Source organism: Silurus meridionalis, chromosome 7 (assembly GCF_014805685.1).
Source record: "Silurus meridionalis isolate SWU-2019-XX chromosome 7, ASM1480568v1, whole genome shotgun sequence".
Lineage (NCBI taxonomy): Eukaryota > Metazoa > Chordata > Actinopteri > Siluriformes > Siluridae > Silurus > Silurus meridionalis.
Window position 1 is genome coordinate 14,771,284 of NC_060890.1, and position 10,716 is coordinate 14,781,999.

General features: G+C 38.2%; 1 protein-coding gene across 22 annotated transcripts in view; it reads right to left on the minus strand.

Moving 5' to 3' along the window:
• The window catches only part of camk2g1 (calcium/calmodulin-dependent protein kinase (CaM kinase) II gamma 1), a 59,644-nt gene that overhangs the window by 17,954 nt on the left and 30,974 nt on the right, over nt 1–10,716 (minus strand). For all 22 annotated transcript variants that reach the window (XM_046853870.1, XM_046853862.1, XM_046853865.1 and 19 more), the window contains 4 exons: nt 9,736–9,795; nt 5,026–5,080; nt 4,571–4,636; nt 1,685–1,757 (listed from right to left, as the gene is read on the minus strand). In XM_046853870.1, coding sequence (XP_046709826.1) covers nt 1,685–1,757; nt 4,571–4,636; nt 5,026–5,080; nt 9,736–9,795 — 254 coding nt within the window. The remainder of the gene's footprint in view (nt 1–1,684; nt 1,758–4,570; nt 4,637–5,025; nt 5,081–9,735; nt 9,796–10,716) is intronic.

The window sequence follows — 10,716 nt, forward strand, 5'->3', positions numbered from 1 at the left end:
TAATTCTAACAAAAAATATTAGAATACTCTAAATATATGTTTTACTTAGTCAGCATTATACTGAAATCCATATCCCTAGATTCCTTCCTAAGTACAGAATCGTGCTGAAATAAAAACCTGCCTTATGCAATCATACTTACATCAAGACAATATGTGACAAAGTAGTACAAATTTAGGAGAAGACAAGAGGAACACACATCTACAGTGTACAGCAGCATTGCTAGCTATTGTCTTTCTGTCAGCAATGAAACAGACCCCAGACAGTCTAAACAGTTAGCAATTTTAAAAGATCCATGGTGTAAATATGTATGAGAATTCTCTCTGCCACCTCAAGGCCTTAGGGACCCTCAGCCATTGCATTTATTAGAATAGCACATTAGAATTGCATTTATTAGAATAGCACATTTTCATCTCCTAAAACACCTTAGCCTGTTAATCTAGGCATTGTTCTGTTAGACCAGTGCTGGATGTCCATTCCAATCACCATTAAGCATTTTCACTTTATATAGCAGCATTTTCCATTTTAATTTTAATTCACATACTAATTAAATTTCTTCTAAGGGCATAATTTAAGCCATAATTCAAATTCAGTAGCAAACTTAAATGCAAACATGTATTTGAATGATTGCGCACAGAAATATAAAAAGCAAGGTCCATTTGACATTTCACACTGAAAAGGTAATAGCATCTTTCCATTTAAGAATGCATTCAGTCCAAGTCTGGACAATGTTACCACAAGAACTGGATTCCAAACCTTCAGCTTAAAGGAACGTATAGTAGATCACATATTTAGTCATGAAACACCTTATTAATTTTAAATGTATCACATGTCATTACATATCTATCCAAACTCATATGTTATATTTGAATAGAAGCTAGATTTTTGAAAAGAGAGTGGCTCAAAAGCACAGAAATGGCTAAAATGGGAAGGCTTATAAGTGAATTTCTTTTAGTCTGGGAAAGTATGAAAACAGTCATATCACGTCTCTCACCATGGCAACCAGAAGCGTAATAAAGATCTCTTCTACTCAAAATTTGACTCACATACAATGAGAATAAGCAGAGTGTGTATGACTGCGCGTGTGAGTGTGTGTGTATAAGATGCAAGCATTACGTTAATAAGACTTCACTCTGTCTACGTGCACAGAAAGGGTCTGTAAGTTGACATTCCTGTCTGCACTTGCAACACCGTGCACACAATGGAACCAGAAATATAAAACACAGAGCTCAATCAGACAGTTCTACTGCAACAGTGTGCTGAACCCCAACACCTATTAAGAGCCTAAGGGCTTAAATAGCCTGCAAGAGTTGCTGCATTTTAGTTAACATTTCCATCACCTTTAAAACAAAGACCTGCTGAGGGCTACAACCTCATGTTTTTCTTCAAATGAAAATTTTCTTATTACAGCAAAAGGTAGCAGGTCTGTGCTCTTGGGTTGAGGAGTTAAGTGGTCTAAAAATCTGCACACAGACTAAGCAAACGTATTATGTTTTTATCTTCATCATGTTTTATCATCTTTTTTTCCATTAATAATGGAAAGATTTATAATAGTTTGTGTGCGCCTGTGTGTGTTTGTGTGTGTGTGAGAGAGAAAAAGAGAGAGAAACACGGGTCATCACCATGGACACATTAAAAGCTGGTGAAAGCTGATGGTGGTTGTCGTGGCAATAGGCACTAACTCACCTTAAGGTCTCTGTGCACAATGTCATGCTGGTGAATATGATTGACGCTCTCGAGAATCTGATTGATGCACTGGCTGTGAGAGCAAGAAACAAAAGGGAGAAAATTAGTGCAAGCTAAGTCATGGCAAAAATTCACATAATTTCAACACATTCATTTTATACTCTGATAAACTGTTAAAAAGAGACCCTCAAATGGGAACACTTCAAAATGCAGGCATTGTTATTTATTTCTGCAGAAAGCGAGTGTGTAGATCTAGATGGGTTCGCTTTCACCAACACTTTCTGAGGTAAACATTTGTTCATCTCAGTTCCTTATTACTGCATAGCATGCTGGCTACTGTTACAAAACTCTTGGGATGTTACTGCTTTACCACTAGTGATGTGTATTAACATTATTGCTTTAGTTCCTTTTACTTTGACAGCTCTGTGACCAAAGATTGGAACACTCTTGAGCGCTTGAGTACTCTTAAATAATAAAATACTGTGGCTCTCTGAGTCATGTTTGCACCTGTTTTTGGTTATTTGGCAAATGCTCAGATCTACAGCAATATGCTGTAATCTGCCGGATGGAAAAGCATCTGGCAAATGAATAAATGTAGAAGATGTGCATGTATTTACTGACTACAAGCTCCAGTCAGACTTCTCCCTCTCATAAAGAGAGCTAACGGATAGCCATTGATCGTTGGAGGTAAAATATATTGTACAGCACATGTTCATCTGTCTGCAGTTGACCGAGCCTTGGCCAAACAGATGGATAACATTGTTACAGCAATAAAGCAAATTGAATTGAAGTGATATTTGAGAAGAGTGGAAGGAAAAAAATAAGGCGGGAGGGAGATGAGCAACAGATAGAAAGAGAGAGAGAGGGGAGAAAGAAAAGAAAAGAAGAGAAAGAAGAGAAAGAAAGAAAGAAAGAAAGAAAGAAAGAAAGAAAGAAAGAAAGAAAGAAAGAAAGAAAGAAAGAAAGAAAGAAAGAAAGAAAGAAAGAAAGAAAGAAAGAAGAGAAAGAAGAGAAAGAAAGAAAGAAGATAAACGATAAACTGGGCAGATGACGATACCAAAGAGAGAGAAAAAAAGAATGAGAATGTCTATTCATGATCGAAAAGGGCAGCAATTTTCTTTGCCCAAATTTGGTTGAATTTAGAGCCCAACATTCCTTTCCCAGGAAAGCAAGCATCCCAGTGTTCAGGGGGGAAAAAAAGGCTCCTTTCCTCTCAGTCCTGCACCCACACACCCTGGTTTCAGCTCCAATCCCCTCCACTGAGCACTGAGTTCAATACTGTAAATGAATGCTTTATCTTCTGCAGAATAAAAGCATGTATTTAAAGCGAAGTTGCTTTAACTGACCATTTCCACTTCAAATGTCAGAACACAAACTCAGCTATGCAGACATTATATTACAGCCAAACAGCACATAATCCATTATAGAGGAATAGGACCAGCTTGACGCACAGTGTATGTAAAGTCTATCAGTGAGGATTCAGTGTCACGCAGATGACACAATAACATTCAAGAGATGTTTCATTTCGTGTCAGAGAATAAATATTTAACCCGACGATTATACTGAATATAGCTTCTATTTAATAATTATTATAAAAATCATAATCACATTGGGATTATAATATACTTTGTGATTTATTAAAATACACTGTAACTGTAATGTATGCTTCAGATGTAATAACTTAATGTAATAAATTTTTCTTTCAAAGTGCATCTTTTTAAACTGCTGCTTAAGAAATGTCAGAGAGAAGTGCCATCCGCCTATTTCTGCCTACATGAGCTTAAAGGTGCCCATGATCGGCTGGTGTCACCTTGATTGATACCTTGCCACCCCTCCCTCTAAAAAAAATAAAAATAAATAAAAATAAAAAAGTACAGCCAATTTTTGCTCTATTGGAATCCTGGCCATGAACATATTGGACGGAGCTCCATACGATACAGCAAACTATTTTTTGTTGTACCCCTATGGAGTAAAAACTAGAATGCTTTCCAACAAGGGAAAATAACTGTGTTATAAAATATGATGACAGAAAAAAAAAATATTGGGTATTAGTCATACAATGTGGTGAGAAATAAAAAAAATGATATGTGCTTCATATTATTAAGTTGATCAAAATAAACATGAGCAAAACAGTAATAAAAAATATATATTTATATTCAGATTTTGACTTGGAACCACAGAGATAATCATAATGCTATCCACATTAAAACTGCAGTTTGGTGCACGTGCTCATATATTGTGATTTCCATAATAAAAAACATTTTTAAAACAATTTTAAAATGTTATATTGTGCAGTCCTATTATTAAGCGAAAATTGGCTCCCTGTTTAGTTCGGACAGAAGTACTGGAAGAAAAGCACATATATGGTAGAAGTCATATGCCATATGAAAGTCACAGCACAGAAAGACATGTCACCCAAACAAATTCAGTCAATAGAACTCCTATTATGGTGCTTATTAGCTGCTAGGGCTGGCAAACACATCAGTCTAAAGCAAGGAAAGGAGGAAATGAGAGGGGGAACAATGACGAGTGCCGTGAACAGAGAGTAAGAAACGAGGGGGATGAGAAAAAAGCAGATGGGAGGATGGGTGGGAGAGGGGATATGAGAATAGAGGGGGGGTGGGGGTTGGTGGTTCTACCTGTTGACAAGTTATAACTCAGCTAATAACGCTTGCATAATGGCATCATTAAAGAGCACTTTGGTTTTACTGCACTTACGAGAGCTTCCACTTCCTCACTCACTAACTGTGTGCTTTTAAAACACAACGCTGTGGTCACGCATATGTCTGTGTGCGCGAATGTGTGCGTGAGTGTGTGTGACCCGCTTGCTGCGGGGCGCAGAGCAGTAACCACGGCAACAGTAAATTGGAGAATCGGAGTGCCCACCTCGCATCAGCCTCACTGTAATACTCTCTGGCAACGATGTCTTCAAACAGCTCCCCTCCAGTCACACTGCAGAGAGAGAGAGAGAGAGAGAGAGAGAGAGAGAGAGAGAGAGAGAGAGAGAGAGAGAGACAGACAGACAGACAGACAGACAGTCAGACAGAGATGTAGAAAAGAAAGACAAACACTCATGCACATGTCCACATACAATTGTGCAGCAGTCACTTCTAGTTTGCAATAGCATGGTTTTGCCAATTCCCCTTAACACTGCCTACAGCTACACAATGCAAATCCTTCTCGCATGAAGGAGGCAGTGTGTGTAGGAGAACAGTGATCCAAACCACACAATATAAACTGCTGAAGTGAATGCACTAATATCCACTGTGCATTGAGCTGCATGCTCATGTTCGTTTTCATATTATACTATTGATGTATCATGTATGTGTGTGTGTACTTACAGGTCAAAGACCAGGTAATGAAAACCTTCTTCTGCAATACTGTCATGTAGTCGAACTGGAAAAGAGATGTATGTATATATAGAAAGAGAAATAGAGAAATAGAGAGAGAGAGAGAGAGAGAGAGAGAGAGAGAGAGAGAGAGAGAGAGAGAGAGAGAACATGACTTCATGCTTAGTGATGAACTTAAGAAAACAACCTGTTCTCACAACACATCAATTAAAACACAATATTCTGATCACATGGGCTAGAAACTATGTGTGTGTGTGTGTGTGTGTGTGTGTGTGTGTGTGTGTGTGTGTGTGTGTGTGTGTGTGTGTCTGTACACAATCATTATGTCACAGTCAGACAATGACAGAGAGAAGAAGAATGAGATGGGAGATGAGTGAAAAGCCCAAAGAAAAACAAAAAGCAGAAAAAAAAGAGCAAGGGAGAAAGAGAGAGAGAAAGAGATAGGTGAAAAGAGAAATCGGGAGAAATATGAAAAGACTGCTAAATGATGGGGAGAGAGAGAGAGAGAGAGAGAGAGAGAAAGAGTAAGTAAACACTGCCGAGAATAGCTGAAGCCTTCTGGGAGTCCTGAGAGAAAGAGCAACTTAGCAACTGGGCAAAGAACTAAACAGGGAAGAAGGAAGAGAGGAATATAAAACAAAAATCAACCCTTTCTGATGGTTTATTGAGAAGTATCAAAGCTCTTATAAGTACACATGCACACATTAATTACTTGAAATCGCTACATCTGGATATATGCAGAGGAAAACACAGAAAAGGGCACACGAATAAAAAGGTGCTACAGATAAACCCCTGGCACTTTTTCTTTTGTAACACCAACACTAAAGCTTTGAGCATCACCTGATAGTACTGATAGTAGTACTACTACTCTGATACCAACTTCCTCTCAAAAACAGGGGAGCAACATCAAGTGTATCTGCCTTATTGTACACTTTGCTTGAAAAATGGGAAGGAATCCACAGACTCCCATGTTTTATTCAGATAGCACCCAAACCCTTAAATCCTCTCAGGCCTCAGCCACTCAAAGTATTTTTGAAAACTGTTTTAATCCCTACGTTACTGTCCACAAAAACATCATTTTTAAAAATATTGCATACTCACTGTCAATAACTGCCACATAAAACATCTAAAAAATACTATTAAGAACATTAGTGGGGGGGGGGCACTTCACAAACACAAGGACTTGAACTGACAAGGAGGTAGAATTACTGCTTAAGGTTACAGCTGAATACAAAGCATTTCGCCTGAGTCTTATCTTAAATCTCTGTTCGCTGTGTGGTTTATACCAACAGGGTGTATGTACAGTAGCAGTGCAGCACGTATCGTATTCCGATGTCTCTAAGTGAGCAGCTATAATAAACAGAGTCCCAACATTCCTAACACAGTAGAAACTCTGATCGGTATGAGCATGTTAATACTGTGACTAACTGTCCTTTTCAGTTTAATTTACGGCAAAAAAAAATATATTTGGACAAATGAAAATACCTGGAATATTATCAAATTTCACAAGCACTGAAAAAAAAAATCAATCACTAATTTTTTTTTTTCTAGGTGTCAAGTTTGCCTTAAACTGCATAAAGTCCATCTATCTATCGGTCTATTTATTCATCTATACCTGCATCTAGGTATCTATCTAACCATCAATCTGTCTATTTATCTATCTATACATCATCCATCTATTCCATTTGTCAGTCTATCCATTGATCTTTGAAGCTTTAAATGAACATTTTGGGCAATAAAGCAAGACTATTTCATTCTTAAAATTAGTAAAACGTGGCTAATTTATAAGTACTGTAATTATATATTAAATACACCAGAAACATTTTTATTGTAGGAGGTGGAGCTTTTGAAATAAGCAGGTACCATGATTGACAGGTAAGTAGAGACACCTCCATGTCCTGATTGGTAGACCTCTGGTGACCCAAGATCTGAAGTCTTTCATCCTAGTAAATATTTTATTGACAGCTGACTGAATATCAGGGCGACTGCCAACCAATACATTCACTGGCTCAGCCTTTAAAAGCTATTTCTGGATTTTAGGTTAGAATTCAAACTAAAATATCAAAAAGTATAAAAGAAAAAAAAGCACATGCTACTGGAAAAATTATAAAAAGGTTTACATCCTCTTTATTCTTCGATTGATTTATTTCCATACTGTGATGAAAGGAAAACTGATGAGCGTGCGTTTACATCCCTGCCATTTATTTGCCCTCACACACCTCTGCCTTTTCTGTTCCACACTGCATTTTTCATTCTTATGCGTACATCAGCTCACGTTCCTCATCCAAAATAATGATTTCATTCAGTCATGTTTGGGTGAAACTGCGCAAGAGAAAGAGAGAGAGGATGAGAAGACAACATAGGAGAGGGAAAGGTCGAAAAAATCAACTACAATATACAACATCCACAAACACTTTGACCTCTCTGTTCTCCGTTCTTTCAAGATCTCGCTCAATTTCTTTTCTGCCATTGCTTCCTTTGTTCAGCATTTATCTGCAGTCCAAGCAGAAAACATGACAAGCAGCCCCTTTGAGGGACTGAAGGGAAGCAAGCAAGCAGAAAGGAAAAGCCTCAGGAAATAAAGTGAAGTGCAAGGAGCCGATATGTAACACACAAGTCACATTACAGCAGGAAAGATAGATGGAAAAAAAGAACGGTTGGGAGAAATTTATCATAACAAATCAGCAAAGCTAGACATTGTCAAATGTTAATTTATGATTATGTGTGTATTAAGTCCGAGCCTGGTATGTTCTAAGAATATTCATAAAATCATATTTTTTATAATATGATCTCAGTTTTATATCTAATCTCAGAAAAGGGTCAGCTGTTGGAAACATGTTTGGTTATTCAACTGCATCGAAGTCAAACTCGTGTGTGTCTGGCTTTTAAAAAAAAAATAATAATAAATAAATAAAGAGTCTGGCAAATTATATTTTACACTTTAAAAAGTGTATCTTAAAAATATAACTGTTTCTTTAATCCGTTCGCTCGTTCTCCTCCAGCTTGCTGCGTTACTGGGTTTGCTGCTGATAATTACTGCGTACGAGCACCAAAGCCTCCTGCACCAGGCGCCCCCTCTGGCTCCTACCCATTCCCCACCCCAATGCACTATTTATAGGCCTTATTATAGACCTGAGCCCTCTGTCGCTTTCTTTAAGCATCCCTCATACTATTGTCCGTTATTTTTCCCTGTGACAATGAGATCGTCTTCTCCCACACTCAAATACACGCAGTAATGCGCACACACAGCTGTAAAGATACACACAGGAGGAGACGAGCGTTTTAGCTGCACATCTATAAAGAAGAACCGCCTCGTACATTAACCAATTCTTGGTCTAGTTTTCTTTTTCCTTCTCGAGAATGAATGAAGCAATAACTTTAGTGGTGATGCAAACATCTGCATCGTTTCATCACACGATGCTAGGCCAAAATCCATCATGAATTAAATGCATGGGTTAATTTTTTTTTTAAAGATTTGCAAATGGCTCACAGTTTTCTAAATGTTATTATCTATAGCATGAATTCTTTGTTGCATGAATGCATTGTAACACGGTTATCGTAGTGGATATCTGTGAATGTCAGCTCAATTGCTTTGTGTTAGTGAAATACTGATTTACTGAAACTTTCTACTGCTATAGCAGTTAAATAAAAATCCCAAGCAACAGAACTGCTTACATGTAAGAAAAAAACTTTTACTTGTCACATATACACTATAGTATAGTGAAATTAATTTTTTGCATATCCCAGATTGTTAGGAAGCCAGGGTCAGAGTACAGGGTCAGCCATGATACAGCACCCCTGAAGCAGAGAGGGTTAAGGGCCTTGCTCAAGGGCCCAAAAGTGGCAGCTTGCCAGTACTAGGGCTTGAACCCCTGGAACTTCCAGAGCCTCAACTACTAAGATACCACTTCCCACTAATCTAAAACCTAATCTAAGTTGAAAAGAAACCAGGGATACAATCTAATTACTGAAACGTTTGTTTATACATCGACAGCAACTCATCAGCCACATGAGGGTGAAAAGAATTTTTAATAAACACGCTCTATGTGTACTGGAACCCTTTTTGTGTTTTGAACAAGACAGTGCATGTGGCCATGACTCACTCGATATAGTCATCCATTTCATACATTTAGTCACTGTTTGTTTAGTTAGTGGGAATTTAATATTTAGTGCATGATAGTGCATTAATCATTGGGACACTGTTCCACCTCACTCTAAGCAGATGTTTGGGTCACTTTAAACCTCACTCATAGCTTAGATTTCTGACATTCCTCTGTTCTTCTCAGTGTGTTTGTGTGTGTGTGTGTGTGTGTGTGTGTGTGTGTGTGTGTGTGTGTGTGTGAGATGTCATGTGGTTCAACCATTGGAACCCATGCGATCAGAAAATGATTGTACTATTGCATGTGCTTGTTGAGAACATAACAGCACAATGCTTATTTTAATAAGCTTTCTGCATGCATGGTGTTGCATATCAAGTGCTACAGCAGCATGTGACATGCAGCAACCCTCGAGCTGCTAAACCATACTTTATTTCCATTAGTTCCAACCCTGACCCAGGAGCACAAACTACACATGTTGAAACTTTACTACTTAAACAGCAGAGAAAGAGATTCACATTACATTATTTAGCATTTATATTACTAATAAACATGTGACACTATTACTAATAAACCAAACATATTTAAACTAGAACATACTCACCAATATTGGGGTGTTTGAGGAGACGACAGATTCGGGCCTCTCGTTCCAGCTTCTGGTGATCTACACAAAAGAGGACAGAGGGAAATAAATAAACGGGACAGTTACAAAACTACACATAATTCAGCAACCCTGTTCAAATCCCTGAAGAATGAGTGACCTGGTGTAAACCACTGCCTTATTTTTTTCAACTGAAAACTGGTGACATGGCCCTCAATACAGATGCATGGAACAGCACAGCAGTCACACACACACACACACACACACAGAGAGAGAGAGAGAGAGAGAGAGAGAGAGAGAGAGAGAGAGAGAGAGAGAGAGAGAGAGAGAGAGAGAGAGATATAGATCGCAGTAAGTGGAAAAGGACTAAGGGAGTTAGTTAGGCAGGCGGGGGCTTGTTCCCCTTGCTGCTGAGTGTGTTGTTAGGGAACATCGCTGCGTTAGGACTCCTGCCTGCATGGCCTGAATGTATGGACGGCTTTCCACACTCTACCTAATGAACACTGCTTTGCACACAAACACAAATAAACACAAGCAATGACAAGTGTGTCCAAGTTGGCTGAATGGAAACCCGTAATGAAATCAAAATGAAACCCCTCAAGACCTGATCAAACTATGTTCAGGAAATCCCAGAGGAGAACCGTGATAAATGAGAGTGGTCTAACACATAGGGATAATTGTGCGAATAACTGGTATTAACTGTACCCATCAATTCAACTACCTTTTTGCTACTTTGGAATTAGGAATCACAGACCATGTTAGCATCTGTAAAAAAAACTGTACAATTAATTCAGATTTGTTTTCATATAAAATTATGTGACTTGATATTACCATACCAAAGGACAGACTTACTTTTACTGAGTTAACAATGCAACTCATATCTTTGTTGCTATAGTATGTGAGTAGACTTTAAATCAGCTGTTGAAATAATTAAAAGCTCCTATGAGGACTGTATTTGTTGTTGGATAAACCAACATGAAAACC